Source organism: Leptodactylus fuscus, chromosome 5, assembly GCF_031893055.1.
Source record: "Leptodactylus fuscus isolate aLepFus1 chromosome 5, aLepFus1.hap2, whole genome shotgun sequence".
In the NCBI taxonomy this organism is placed as follows: Eukaryota; Metazoa; Chordata; class Amphibia; order Anura; family Leptodactylidae; genus Leptodactylus; species Leptodactylus fuscus.
The window spans coordinates 109,957,305-109,973,180 of record NC_134269.1 but is presented as its reverse complement, the minus strand read 5'-3'; the positions used below and the strand labels follow the sequence as shown (position 1 = coordinate 109,973,180).

Sequence of the window (15,876 nt, the reverse complement as noted above, 5' to 3'; positions counted from 1 at the left end):
TTACCTACAAATGATGCATGAACCATAGGTTGGCCTGAAACAAATACTCTCAGGGAATCTCTAAGAAATGGGAACGTTCCGTAGTTCAACCATTTCTAGATTGTCTTCCACCAAAGCTCACATAGGCAAGTGTTCTAATGGTCAGAAGCTAGAAGTCCAGCATGACAGCTAATAGAGGGATGTGTTGTGTGACCAGGTCAAATAGCAATATATAATAAAGTTCTGTAATATTTTCTGTAAAATGACAGCAAACTGGTGGTTCATAACATGATTATATGGAAAGTAACCTTGAAGTGCAACTCAGATCAAAGCAGCCCATTACAGAAACTGTGCAGAATAGAATGCAATTCTTAGATGGTCTGTGATTTCATACTTTGCCAATTGTTACATTTTTGTTCTTTTCTTTCCCTCTGGTTTTCACAGCTGCCTTACCCCATGGTCAGAGGAGCTCCACACCATGTAGTGATCTTACAGCCACCCCTCCCAGCAGCCCTCACCACATTTTATCCTGGCAGACTGGGTAAGTCCTTAGGCTTCTGAAAGATTAGCATTCCATTCATACTTACCTGAGTATACATCAAAGTCAATATCTAAAGCATTCCATTGTAACATTAAGTTACATTAATGGGTGTGTAACCTCCGGGATTTCAGCATTATGGAAGAGGATTGTTAATTGATGTCCTCTCAAGCTCTGTTAGTGACGCAGGATAAATCAGTATGCATATAGATTTTAGTCTTTATGGATCACTATGTAATGCTTTGTATATTGTGTGTGTTGTATTGTATTTAGTTTGTATCAATCTCCCACACCTACAATATTCCATATACATAGTCCTCACCTGTGGGCTTTTATTTATCAGAGTATGGCATTTTCCCTACAGAACATGCAAATGGGGCTTTGAGACAAACATCACCTATTGTCAATGTTAATGTATAGGCTCTGCAAGGGGAAGAGATGACAGTAGGACTCTGAGACCCTGCAGCATCTAATATTTATTGCCAGATGTAGTCTACTCATACTGTAAAAGAAGAATCCTGCTAGGCATCTCCAGTTTAATAAACTAGATCTCTCTATCCTTTCCATGTTTTGGCTGGTCCTTTTAGTCCCCTTACAGAGTGTTTCCTGGCTGTATCTGTTGTGCAGTAATTCCTGGGATGTACCTGTACTTGCTATCTACTGTGTACTTATTCCCAGGATGTACCTGTTCCTGCTGTTTATTGTGCGCTAATTCCCAGGATGCCTCTGTACTTCTACTACTTCTATTTCTGCCAAATAACCATCTGGACAGTTATCACCCCATGTAAAAGACTTTTACGCCATGTCAGTGGTGGTTCTTTTTTAAATTTTTGTATCCATTTCATTTTGCCCTGTTATTGTTCATAATTTATCACTAAACTTTATTCTTCTCTATTACTATTTAGAACTTTTAAAATAAGAGATGTTTCAATCTTCTAGATACTAATACTGCAACATGCTATGCTTTTCCTTTCCTAACTCAGCTAACATGTTACTAAATCGTGTCTGCTTCACTCTGTCTCTACTTTTCTTCCACTGCTTTCCTTTGCTCAGAGACACAACAGAAAACTCACCCACTCAGGATGGGTCTGAGTCTTCAAGTCACCAAAGTACTGATGAATAGAGGTATTGTATAAACCACATACCCCTGTGATCTGGTCACATTGTGCATGAAAATCCATATCTATCATTGCCTGCTTTAAGGCAATGTGTCCGCGTGGTTCATTGTACTCGGGGTCCATTTCCTTTAAAAACAAATATGATGATGATGATTTTATTTTGGTTTGCATTAGTGTTTTTGTGTCAGATGAAAGTTTCATGATAAAACTGAGTAAATCTTTATTTGTTCAGTATAAACTGCTGTCACCAAACCATGGTATTATACCAATCATGTAAGATACACTGCTTTATAACAACTTATATTTCAACTGTATAAGATACATTATTTATATATCTAATAATCTTAATTACGTTTTACCCTGTAAAATAACTAATGTAGTATCAAAACAGTAAAAACCTAAAGGTGGTCCCACTCTTTTAGTGCTCTGTTCAGGTTAACGCTGCATGTAGGCATAAAGACCAACTTGAGCTACCCCTTTGCTGCATAGACGGCCCTTTTAGTGTAATTGGACCCTTGTCTATGTTCAACTGAATAAAAAAAAGTTTTCACGTTATTATATTTTTTCCCCTTTTGCAGGACATACCATGACAGTTGCTACCTAGACTCTGCCCTATATTCTGAATTAGCTGACGTCCAGTGGTACGGACAAGAAAAAGCCAAGCCTGGGACTCTTGTGTGAACCTATAATCGCAATGCCATTTGGAGATCACCTCACTGCCTCTCATTTGCCTTACCCAGATGCACTACCATCCCACACCAGCTTCAGCTACAAGCACTTTTCATTTAAACCCTACAAGTGAGGAAAATGACTGAAGCCCTGCTCCTGTACGTACAATATTTCCTGGAGTCCCACGTTGCTACTACTGACTATTGCGTGCCTCCTTATCTGTGTAAATTGACAAACTGTGAAGGACTTACTTTCATACTCCGCTGGAGTCATTTTGTACTGGTTGGGAATAAACTCATCACTGCTTAATCACTATTAATATCATTATATGGAAGTGAAACTCTAACATTCTGAAGATCTCATGTTTAGGCCAACAGAGCACTATTAAAAAAAAAAAAAAAAAAAAAAAAGAACTTTTTATTTTGTCTTGGTGATTCTAAACCAGGAGGTTGATATTAAATTTTTCTATCTTCATGTTCTTATTTCCTTTCTTTTTTTTTAATAGGCATACAAACCTGACTAACTGTCCAAGAATTGTGTTCAGTGTAGTTCTAACCAAAGATGATAAAGGAGGGATGCACGTTACCTGCTACGTATTCACTAACCCTTTCATGCCACTGGTGCTGACATGACACATTGCAATGTGTTGCACACATTTTTTTTTTTTTTTTAAGGGGTTTCTAAATACGATGTACCAGTATATTATTACTATTATTCCAGAAGGCTGATTCTGCAGTTACGTTTACCAAACTTAGGGTACTGCAAATGTATATTACATAGAAACTAGGCATAAAAGGACTACCGACTGTGAATAATCAGTTGTGTATTCAAGGGGTTGTTCGTTCTTTATAATATTTTAGATCCACTAACTCATAGATTTATAGTTAGAAATCTGGGAGTGACTCCCTATATGCGAAATTACAAAATGAATGCATATTAAATGACCAATACTTACAGTGACTTAACTCTGGAGCATGTGTAGCTTACATTGATGCATTCTCAAGAAACCGTAGATAATAGACTTTACCATCCTTATGTCTTGCATACATTCACACTTACTAACTACCGTAGTCATGGGTAAGACTTGCATGTCAGCTAATATTCTGGCTGACAATAGGTTCTCTATGACAGATTATAGCAGTTATATGTGTATGGCATTACAAAGTTAACATTCCTGTATCTGACATGGCTCCATAGTTTTCTGCTTACCAGTGTTTAGTAATAGGCCATTTACAGTTACTGTGGAATACTTTCATTAAGATAAATCAGAGCTCTGGTAGATGGGCTTTGTGGTCTAGAATTATCAGCTACCCAAATATTACATTTGGCATGTCCTATTCCTTTATTACTATTAGAATTGGACCATATATTCTTCGAATTGTCTACTTGAAATCACTGAATCATGAAAGGGCTTATTTAAGCTATTAGTGTCAGCAGCCAGGCCATCGCTCAGCTATTGAAATGGTAGAGAAGTTCTTGTTTTCACAAGAATAATGGTGTGGGTATTTCTCAATGCAGAATTTTAGGAATGAATGTCTGTGCGAAAAGCAGTTCTAGATTCTGAATATCCAGAATAAATGCCAGTACGTCACGTGCACATGCTGAATACATTGGAGCGAAGTCCAGGGTAGTAAGCTCACGTACAATATACACCAGTATTCAGTGGAAATGCTCTGTAAGTCATAGGTACAATCTTTTTTTTGTACTTGTGATAATTGCCAATTGTGTATGGTGGCCTCCGAACTCTCCCCCTATTGGTGCAAGGAAGATTCGGGCATGTTTAATTTTACATACCTGTCTGGCAGCTTCCTACTCCGTTCTATCCATTCAGAGCTCATGCGTGTTCAGCCAAGCCGAGTATTCCATGTGTGTGGAGGAAGGATAGTTGTCAGCAGAATGAGTGTTTGGCTGGCAGCTATTAAAGATTGTATGGCCACATTTTTAAAAATTCACTATATATACTGCGTGTATAGAGTCCAGAGAGCCCCTTATGGAAATATTCATACAGTTCAACATTTGTATCAGTGATATTCACAGAGAAAGTGCCCTTAAAAAAAGATAAGTCACGTGGAAAAATGACTTTTCCTATTTCTACCTGGTGCTATTTTTGTTTTAATAGATTGTTTGTGCCATTCATTGAAGAGAACACCATACAAGGAAACTTGTAAACAGCACAATGACAATTCTTAAGGTCAAAAGTAAAATGTGGGGTAATCTTAAAGAGCTTTACCCATGGTGCTCCCCATGAAACAGACTTAGATGAATGACCCTATGGCACTTGTCTAGCACTTCAGCACAGAGTAGTCTAGCTTCTTAGTTGTCCCACAGATCATGACATAAGTGACTAATAAAGATCAGAATGTTCCCACTACTATTGCTTACAAATATATGCAAGATGGGTTAGAAACAAGTAACGTACCAGTATAATACTACAAAAGCTGAGGAACCTGTGAACCTCGATGAAACCACAAATATAGGCAGAATCTTCGGTCTCACTGCCCCTTATTCAAATATACTGTATGTATATGATTTTCCTAATGCTCCCTCTGCTAACTCTATTACAACTATTTTAACAATTTTATCACTTAAGTTTACAAACAAACACACCTAAAGTCACATTAAGGTCATTTTCACACTGCAGTTTTGTGCACTTTTTTATATAGTAAAACCCAAAAGTATATCCTAAGAAATGTAACAAATGAAAGTCTTTACCTGTTTGTTGCAGTTTTCTGTGCATTATGTTGAGCAATAGATAATAGTAAAACCAACAAGTTTTAAAGAAGCACTCCACTACAGTAAGCTTGGCCCCTCTAACTGAAAATGAGCCTGAATGAAGGGTAATGTTACTGAATAATTTACTGACACCTTTTAGATATGTGCTCCCAAGCAGAGCACTGAGCACCTCTATACTCTGCTGATGCACACAGTGGATCAGATTTACTAATAGTGTATGAAGGCTAGACAGTCTTAAACTGAGTTATCAAAGTGTCTGATGCTGTTTGAGAAATCTGGCATATTCTTAGACTGTGTAGCCTAAATTTACATCTCTTAGTTGGCAGCAAGTCCATTGCTGCGTTTGTGGGGCAACGCAGGCCACAGGCATTTCCCACAAGGACAGACCCCTTTTCCAGTCAAGCCAAAAAAAGTATCCAAAACATTTAATAAAAGTAGTGCACAGCATGCTAGACTGCTTTCTTTTATGTAAATGACACAAGAATCCTGGCACATTTTGATTTATAAATCCCTTTTAAAAAAAAAAAAAATTAATTTTTTTTTAGTAGATTGTGAGCCCCAATGTACATTTTTTCCTATCAGTATGTCTTTGGAGTATGGGAGGAAATCCACGCAAACACAGAGAGAACATACAAACTCCTTGCAGATGGTGTCCTGGCGAGATTCAAACCCAGGACTCCAGCGCTGCAATTCTGCACTGCTAACCACTCATCCACTGTGCTGCCTCTTGCTTTATAGATCCCTTTGTATTTCCTGTATGAACAGGAAGTCACACTCACAATGCAAGTCTATTAGAGCCACAATTTGACTCCCATAGATCTGTATTGTGAGCTTGAGAGGAGGAGTAAAGAGAAGATCAGTGCTCCGTGCTTCGGAGGGCAGCGCGTAACATCACAATAGACCGGTCAGTAAGTTGTGAGAAGAGGATTTTTTCCTGTAGTGCTTCTTTAAGAACCTTATAAGATACTCCTCCATTTTGGATCCAATCCAAGCTACTGAAAGAAGCATCATGAAAAATGCAACATGTGAACAGGAGTTAGTACTTTTCTTGTTAATTCAATACTTGTTTTAGCACAGACCTAACATGAGAAGAAAAATAGGACAACACAACCATATTAAAATAACATCACTTTAGGTCCACTGGAATAATAATAAAATGAATGGTATTAATTTTAATCAAAATCCTGATTTTACCAATCTTTCTCTATGACCTTCTTGAACATAATTACTAAATATTTCCCAAATCTGCACTTGAATATACATGAACCATTGTGTCATTATGTATGGTTAGTATTTGGAAGTTATTTAAATCCTTATTTATTTTCTATAGATCATTGAACGACTATATTACCTTGAATATCGTACAGTCACTGGACACACTTAACTACAATCCTCTATTCATAGTAGACTTCCTGCTACTAAATGACTATATTGCATAACCTGATTACCGGGAGCAATAACTTGGTTAACTCACGTGCTAGAAGTCTACCTGTGATCTAGTTATCCAGTTCCTTCAAGGTGAGGAAACACATATGTATAAATACCGTTTGCACCCTATATATTTTTTGTAGTACACATTTACCATAAATTTGGTAAATTACCTATCACTACTAGATGCATCTTCTGTTGGCAAAAGGATTGTGATATGTAAGCAATTTACATAATATGATTTCTGTTAGGAAAAGTGATTGACATTAGAAGAAGCTTATATCTATTTAGCAAGGGCAGGCCATTCATCTGAGCTGACTGACCCCTGGTTCACACTAGCATATGTATTCCGTCCGCATGGAGACCCCCCGGATGGAATACAATCACAATTGCAAGCGCTGTGCTGTCAAAGCGCACGGACCCCATAGACTATAATGGGGTCTGTGTGCTTGCCGCACACTGCCCGCACAAATCTTAAGTTCTTGGGCAGGCCCATACATGGCTACAAGCACTTAATCCACTCCTTATATTCTATTGACTCACATACAACAAATAAACATATGCAAAACACAAGATATACTGTACAATGCAACAGTCACCTCTAAAGGGTTTTTTCAGAGGTCGCTTCTATTAATTTGCCTTTACTCCACTTTCACTCGGTCAGTATTTTGTATCAGTACTTGTAAGCCAAAACCAAAAGTGGAACATATACAGAGATTATAAGTCTAAGGGACACTTTTATACATCTTCTATGATTAGGACCTGCTCCTGGTTTTGGCTTACTAAAACTGAGGCAAAATACTGACCAAATATGGACTGTGTGAACGTGGCCTTAATGAGCATATTAATCTGGAGGGAAACCCTTTCTCTATTGCTGCTTTTACGTATGGAGGACCACTAGCATCCTTTTGTATATTTGGGTGTGTTTAATACGTCTTGGTACTTGCAGCAGTAACTTACCTCTGAAGTATCCACATTGTAAGCAGGTATTGTACAAACTGGGCAACTTTGTCATTATACTATAATTTATTTTTTTCCAATATTTCCTAAAATGCGAGTATTATTGTACACATGCAGTTCTGCATCCCTTTGGTTGTTCCTTCCTGTGTAATGTTAGCATACTACTGGTTAATTATGATGGGGCTATTGTTTTATACAACCAGACTACCTGGTGTATACTATACTGTAAGGCAACTTATTTTTTCTTATGAGCAGTTGAGTGTTGGAAACTAGTAACTCAGATTTGATTTTTCTTCACCCAGTATTAGTTTTAGTTGGAAATATAGCAAACCTCTTTTTTCAGGTGCTATCAAGATGACCAGTTACTGCTTAGTCAACTAGGTGTAAAGTTTTACAATTATTAATGTCAATAGTTTTAATACAAGGTGTGCAAAAAAATGAACTTTTGCTTCACCCCTTACAAGCCAAGAGGGCCATTGATGGTTCTTGGTCTCTTAAGGGGTTAAATAATTTAGGTTGCGCCTAAACAAGATTATAGAGCATGTAAAATTACTTTTTTTTTTATTCTGTTCAACTGTAATCAATGAAAAATATGTATGTTGTAGAAAAGTTGCAGAATTTTTCAAAAGAATTCTGCCATTAATTTATTCTTTTTGTATTAAGAATTTGTATAGTACCTTTACATTTTGCAAAACAGTGTTGTTGACACTTCCTTAATAAAGCATTTTTAAAATCAAATATTTTTTTGATTTTTTTTTTTGTTTGTTTGTTTCAATTTACCTTTTAATATAGCAATAACATATTACATGTAATAAGCTGATAAACATTTGCTTATGTCATTTGAAAATTGTTTGTTGGTATGGAAGAGAAACCGCCTGGCTGTGTGTGTGTAGCAATTTGAGCAAGTTAGGCTGGGTTCACACCAGCGCTTGTACTATATTCGGCGATTCCGTTCCCCTCTCCGCATTTTTCTCCCCTTTCGGACAGAAACCTAGCGAATACCAAACATTATATATGGGGTCCGCGGGTTTCTGCAGGTAACCGCTTGCGGATTAGGTTTCCATTCGGGGGGGGGGGGGGGGGGGGTCCCCAAATGGACCCATGAAAGCAGATGTGAACCTAGCTTTACCCAGGATATGTTCTATCTAATCTAGGTATATCAGTATCAGTGTTCAGGAGTATTTAAAATACTTGTCAGGTATTTGTATTTTGTAATTAAAATACTTTTTTTTATTCAGTATTTTGTATTTGTAATTAAAATACCGTATATACTCGAGTATAAGCCGACCCCCCCTAATTTTACCACAAAAAACTGGGAAAACTTATTGACTCAAGTATAAGCCGAGGGGGGGAAATGCAGCAGCTACTGGAAAATTTCAAAAATTAAAATGGCCGAGTTCTTGGGTGCAGTAAGTGCTGGGAAAGGGGAGGGGGTGTTTTGGTTGTCTGTCTGCCCCTTCCCTGAGCTTGAGGACTGGGTTTTATATCCCCACTTGGAATTCAGCCTGGCTGAATATAGGGTATCTGCAGTGCTTTATTAACCCCTTCCCGACGGAATAGAAGCACTGCAGATACCCTATATTCAGTAGACCGGGCACTTTCAGACACAGGGATACCTAATGTGTATGTGATTCACAGTCATTTTCTACTTTGAGGGCAGGTTCACACCAGCGCCCAATCTCCGTTATGCAGGTTTCCGTTTCCTGCCCGAGAAACATTCATGGGTTTGAAAAGTGTCCGTCGGTGAGCGTCTTCTGCTCTCCGCATTGAAACTGTTTTTTGGGTTTTTTTTAGTCGGACATGCAGGACTTTGTGTCTGGTTAAAAAAAAAAAACAACTGTTTTGCAATGGACAGCAGAAGACTCACCCACAGACACTGAATGTCGGTTTCTGTCTTCTGCCGACAGAAAACGGAAACCTACATAACTGAGATCAGATGCTGTGAACCCGCCTTTATATGTATTCTAGGGAAAGGAGTGATTTAGAACTTATTTTATTTTTTATTATATTTTTTTAAAACTTTTTTTTTTTTTTTTTTTTTACTATTTTTTTAGCCCCCCCTGGGGGACTTGAACCTGCAGTCATTTAAGTCCCATAGACAGCAATGGGAGATTCTCTACATTACTATTACGGCTGGTCATAGACCAGCCGAAATAGTAATATAACGATGACAGGCTGGGAGCCCTCATTAGGCTCCCGGCTGTCATCGGAACAGGTCGGCTACTGCGAGCTCGCTGCGCAGGAGCCGGCCTGCAACTTTAAAAGGTATGGGGCAGGCCGAAGGGGGGGAGGACATCTCCGGAGGGCACCTCCGCTGTAACGCTTACAGCAGAGATGCCAAAGCTTATGCCTACAATCAGAAATTGCAGGCATAAGCTTCAGCATCTCTGCTGTAAGCATTACAGCGGAGGTGCCGGTTTCTATGGCGACCGCTCTGCGGAGCGGCGCCATTACATTTACGGACCCGGCATCCAGACACCGGGGAGGGTCCCGGGGCCTACAGCATGGGCATGCCCTGCCAGGAGCGCGGCGATGCTGTACATTAAGATCTGCAGAAGTACTTACGGTACTTATGCTAGCAGGCCAGGAAGCAGACACACGCCGGGTGCGGGCCTGAGCTTACATGGCCACGTCACCCGGCGTGCGATGGAGGGGTGGGGGGTGGGGGCGGGGTCTGCTATCCTGGCCTGCTACCAGAAAATTACCGTAATGACCCAAATATAAGCAGAGGAGCACTTTTTCAGCACAAAAACTGTGCTGAAAAACTCGGCTTATACTCGAGTATATATGGTACTTTTAGGAAGTATTTTACGTACTTTAATTACTGTCTATATTCAAAACAAATGTTGCAATTTAAATAACCCGCCTCACCGCACTTAAGAAAAACCCAACAGCGAGTGTCACATCATCACTCTCATTTCTCGTATCTCGTGCAAGGTGTGTCGAGAGGAGGGAAAATTCCAGCGCGTTCCAGCAATGCAAGTCCACCTTGTAGTGAAGCGTGATTTATTTTTAGTTTTAATCATCCCGATCATGTAATCCATTCTGTAAAATTACTTAAAAAATGGAGGATAATTGTAATACCAGTGAAGGGGACGCAACTGACAATGAATCAGATCTCGAAGACCCATATCTCTGCAATTTTGGATGGAACTTTTCTCAAAATTAAATTGGTTTTTTTTCAAGAGCCTATGTTCAATTGTTCCATTTTTTGTTTTTATTAAATTTTTGGTAAAATTTTTCTAAGTATTTTAGTATTTTTTAAAATACTTTTGAAGTAGTATTTGTATTTAAAATACTTCAGTCATAAAAAAATGTGCGGTAAAAAACGCTTCCCATTCACATCTATTGCTTTCTTCAGGCGCAAAACTCCTGAAGAAAGGTCATGTCGCTTCTTTTTCTCTGCTAGCAGAAAAAAAAAAAAGCTAGCAGTCTACATAGACTAACATTGTATGGAGGAGGAGTATGACGTGGATTCCGCTGTCAAAATCCTCCTCCATGTCCCCGTGTGAACTAGCCCTTAGCCTTAATCCTCCTAGAAATTTATGAATAAATTGTCAACTAGGTGTTAACATTCCCCAATGGGGTGTGTCCCTACAGTGTCAACACTGATTAGACAGCTTCAAAGTATTCAGAGACATCTTTAAAAAACAAACAAACACCCAATTGTCAATTTATCCATCCATATATTTCTTGTAGGGATTAGGCTAGGATGACTTTGGCTGTGAGAGTCTGTACAACATTGCTATCTTGTAGAGAGTGCATTACAGCAATGAAAGTGAATGTGCTTGTGTTGAGACCCGCAAGTTACAAGTGATGCCATAGTTGCCAGCAATCTACCAGGTTTGGGTTTCTAGGAACTATAAAGACATGGTTGCATCAACTTCAGGCTCACAAGGTGTTCTGACATGGGAATGGCAAAGTATTGTGGGGAAAACACATTCACTAAAGGAAATATCAGAAGTATAGACATTTCTTTTATTAAATGAAATCCTATGTAGCCCTCTTGAGACTGAACAAATAAAGTTTTCCATTATACAAAGTTTACTTCTATGCCTATGAAAGCAAATGTATGTTTAAAACACACGTCTTATATTTACAGGTCACCCCTCGTTCACATCTGCGTTGGTATTCTGTCCGGGGGAGTCCGCTGTGCAATAAAAGCACACGGACCCCATAGACTATAATGGGGTTCATGTGCTTGCTGCATGCTGCCCGCACGAATCATGCAGACAGGAAAGTAAATTGTGAAGTACTTTCCTGTCCGCATGTTCTGTGCGGAGATCTGGTGGCAAGCACACGGACCCCATTGTAGTCTATGGGGATCCGTGTGCTTTTACTGCACAGAGCCTGTAATTGTGTTTGGTATTCCGTTCGGGGGGGGGGGTCCCCATGTGGACAACCCCAGACGGAATATCAACGCAGATGTGAACGAGGGGTTATTCCTCAAATCCAAAGGTTTATTTGGGTTACACAAGAACTTGACCTCTACAAGTCTAACTGTTGCATTTTCATTCCATAGGTATAATTGACATGCTACAATATGCAGAAACGCTTGTGTTTTTGATTAGGCAGCTTTTCTGCTGCAGCATTTTTTTTTCCTGCAATGTGTAGATGGAATTAGCCTGAATCCCATCCACTTTGCAGAAACTGTAAAATGCCCCGTTTTCAAAAAGTGGGTCTCTGATCATACAGTTTGAATTTGGTGAAATGTCATTTTTTTTATTTTTTTTTGTCAAACATTTTATCTGGCACTTACCTGTGTTTAACTATTTCTGCAGAGAACATTGGCCTACATTTATTATTGTGAGTACACCAGTTTTCTGATTCACAGATGCCAGTTTCTGGCTTAGGGGTGTTTGCACTCTTATTTTCTGCCACAATCACCAATTTGCTAAATGAAGATAGTATGGTCTTCTGAAATATTAAAGGGCTATCCCAATGGATATGCCATACAAGTCTGATAGATGTGGATCCCACCTCATGCACAATGCACTCTCCTGTAACTGCAGCCGTGAGATGAGTCAGGGACTAGGTCCTAGTGGTTGGACACACATCTATCAGACATTTAGGGCATATTCTTTGGATATTATAAATGCCTCAGATGGGAATACCCCTGTATTGTTGTTTAATAGCCATCGATATATAAATTGGTATGATTTGTATCAGTGCATTACACTATATTATATTTCCACTAGCAAGGAAAAATTGTGCAGTATGTTATTACACAATAAACTTGCAGGTGTTTTGTATGTGCACTATGAGGATATGAAAGTAGCCCCTTATGATACACAGTTTATTATCAACCTTATGTTTGTACCAGACAGTTACATTTAGGAAGTTTGCCAGAAATGTTGAAGTTTGATTCCGTAAAATAAGCTAAGAATGTTCTGTATTAATAATTATCAGTCCATTATCCTTCATGCACATGGTACTCATATATGGTATTTATTGTTGTAAACAGCTCTAGCAGACTGTACAGATGTCAGGTCGTTGCTAGTAATGTGTTAGTCGACAAGGCAATGATACACACTCCTACTAACAGTGCTTAGCACATAATTGTGTATTTATGCTGTATATTTAATCACTATTACATCCAAGTATAGATCAAGAATACAAATAAGACCTCATTGGTGAAAAAAGAGGAATTTGTTCCTAATGCCACCTTTTGGACAATAGCTCCCTATAGGTTAATACCTGATTTTCAAAGGAACCTATAATGGCATGATCTGTTATATCAATGCATATTCTATAGGGAGCTACCTTCCAGTAGGTTGCTGTTGGAGCAAATTCCTCTTTTTTGTCCAATGTAGTCTATTTGTATTCCTATGCCGCAATTCATAGCAGGGGCATGTATGGTCTAAGGGCTCGTTTACAGGGGGCAAGAGGGGGTGGATTTTGGCGCTGAATCCAACCCCTCACAATAGAGGTCTATGCAAACCGCTAGTTTCCTTTTTCCGTGAGCGGTATGTTCCTGCTCATGAAAAAAAAGAAGGGAGCTGCCCTTTCTTCAGGCGGATTCCGCGGCTGATTCAGCCGCAGCATCCGCCTCGCAGCAGCACCCTCCGGACTAGGCCCATTCATTTGGGCGTACTCTGGAGTGGAAAGCCTTGACAGGCACATTTTGGTCCTATTCTGACACTGCTACCCGCGTCAAAATCAGGACCAAATTACGCACATTTCGTGCCCCGTGTGAACTAGCCCTAATAAGTCTTTGTAGCAGTTTCTCCCTTATGAGACATTACTCCTGATCCAAGTATAGAAAATGTAATAGTGTGCACCTTTTTACTCTCTCAGGAACTTTCCACAGACAAGCCATCTTACTATAACACAACAGATGCTGCCAATATGAAAACATTGAGAAATGTGAAAGTTCACAAATTCCATTAATTTCTTTTGATCTCAAATAGAGATTTTATTTCCTATCCTTCTGGTCAGTGGGCAATGCAGGGCAGTTCTGCTGCACGCTGGTTGATTTTTATCTGATGTATTCGGCCAGTTTATTGGTGCATATTTAGACACTGTACTAACTGTATCAGTGATTCACAGAAGATTGAAATTGAGAGACACTGGGAGATTGTTATCATCTGCCCCTTTTTTTTTGCCCTTTTCGCAGGTGTGCTTTTTTTTTTTTTTTAGACTAGTTTTAGTGCATTCACACAGAATATACGCTCAGCTCATTCTGTTCAGAATGAGCGCATACAAAGCAGATCCCGTTGCTTTCTATGGAAGCCGGCATACATGCGCTCCTCATTGAAATGAATGGGCTGCTTTTTTCCCTATTGCTTTCAATGTAATACACGCGTATCACATTGAAAGCAATAGGGGGAAAAAAGCCTCCTTACGTTCAGAATGAGCTGAGCGTATACTCAGTGTGAATGCACCCTTACTGTGGTGCTTATTTATGATGCCGGCGCACCTCCTTGTTAATTGTTGCACACGTTATTTAGTTTAGATGCCCCTTTCTGATCAAAAAGGCGCAAATTGGCCCTTTCTAATGCATTCTAACCTGACAGTCTCTGCCCATGAATTGGAATACATTTGCCTTTTTATTTTTTATTATTATAAAAAATAAATAAATAAAAAATGGCAAATGTCATAAATAGTGTGGAAAGGATCTTTTTTAGTTTTTTTTTTTTCTCACCAAAAAGTAAAAGTGGCAAGAGCAGCATTACAGCGACAAGAAAAGGTGCAAATGTTTCGTAAATTAAGGGTAGCACAGAAAAAGACCTCGAAAAGGCGCAATTACGCCACAAAAAAGCACAAGTAGCTTAACAAATGTGCCCCTCTGTCTAAATTTTTGCTGACCTGACATCTAGGGGCCAACTGGATACTTACAGCAGAATTTGAACTCCCTCAAAATTAAAATAAATGAATAAATAAATTAAAATAAAAACCAAATCCATTTTTACCAAACATATTGCAACTTTTTTATGGTTTGTACTCCAGATAATTGTTGCAAGAAATTTGGCCTGCTGCGTGAAATTGAAAAGAGATTTTAGTTACCGGTGTGTAAGGAAGTCAGAAGCGTCTTGTAACAGACGAAAAAAAAAACATTTCTTATATAAGAAAGAAATTTGCCTCAGTCCACTTAAAGGTCCAGCTAGTGGTATAGCACTAGAGGGATACCGTCTGTGATGAAATCCAGTTACCATAACAGTTTCTCGAGCTATTCTCTTGGGAGAAGTGCTGGATCTCACATTGAGCAGCTGCAAACAATTACTTACAGATGCCGTGAGAAACAGGTCCTTTCCCTCCCATTTAAGTTTCTACAAACATATGATGTCCTCCTGTGAATTAGTACATGGATACAGATATTCCGACTGCTGCACTTTCTAATGGATTCTATCCCTTGCCTGTGCCGCAAAGAAAATTACTTTTATACTATACTAAAAGCAAGGAAAGGCATAAAGCTGATAAGTCCAAAAGATTATTAATCCATAAACCGTGGGCCTGTGTTGCTTCAATGTCCCAGCAAGGCGGACTAGAGTGATCTTTATTAAAATATAGATTTATAATCTCCCTGTAAAGTATGTGAACATCTGCAGTATTACAGTAGTAAATTAAGACTCTGGAGCCATGGCAGTGGAGCAGATTGAACTGTATTAACCAGGTCTCATGGACTTTCACATACTATAGCACTACAGCTTTAAAATGAAGCTACAGCTATACCAGGAAACTGCACAACTAGCAATTTCCTAAGAATGTCACTACGGCATTCACTGCCTTTAAAGTTGGAAGAATTTGATTCATATTCATTGCCTCACCTTACAGGATTTGTCAGCAGAAAGCAAGTGCACAAATTACAGCCATCTCTATCCAGTCACTGGAATGTTACTATGTGGCACGCACATTACTGCCCTGTTCTAGTCCTGAAGGTGTTGCAAACCTCTTAGGGCTAGTTCACACGGGAATAGGGGGTGGCGAAATTTGGTCCTGAAAAAAAAACTA

At 39.1% G+C, this 15,876-nt stretch overlaps 1 protein-coding gene across 4 annotated transcripts in view; it reads left to right on the top strand.

The window, feature by feature from the left end:
- Nucleotides 1–4,038, top strand: part of FRMD4A (FERM domain containing 4A) — a 347,533-nt gene extending 343,495 nt beyond the window's left edge. For 3 of the 4 annotated variants that reach the window (XM_075273982.1, XM_075273980.1, XM_075273983.1), the window contains exons 22-23: nucleotides 424–520; nucleotides 2,214–4,038. In XM_075273982.1, coding sequence (XP_075130083.1) covers nucleotides 424–520; nucleotides 2,214–2,316 — 200 coding nt within the window. In that variant the 3' untranslated portion in view covers nucleotides 2,317–4,038. Of the gene's footprint in view, nucleotides 1–423; nucleotides 521–1,570; nucleotides 1,643–2,213 lie in introns of all 4 variants that reach the window. The other variant, XM_075273981.1, reaches the window with a different exon arrangement.
- The last annotated feature ends 11,838 nt before the right edge of the window (nucleotides 4,039–15,876 follow it).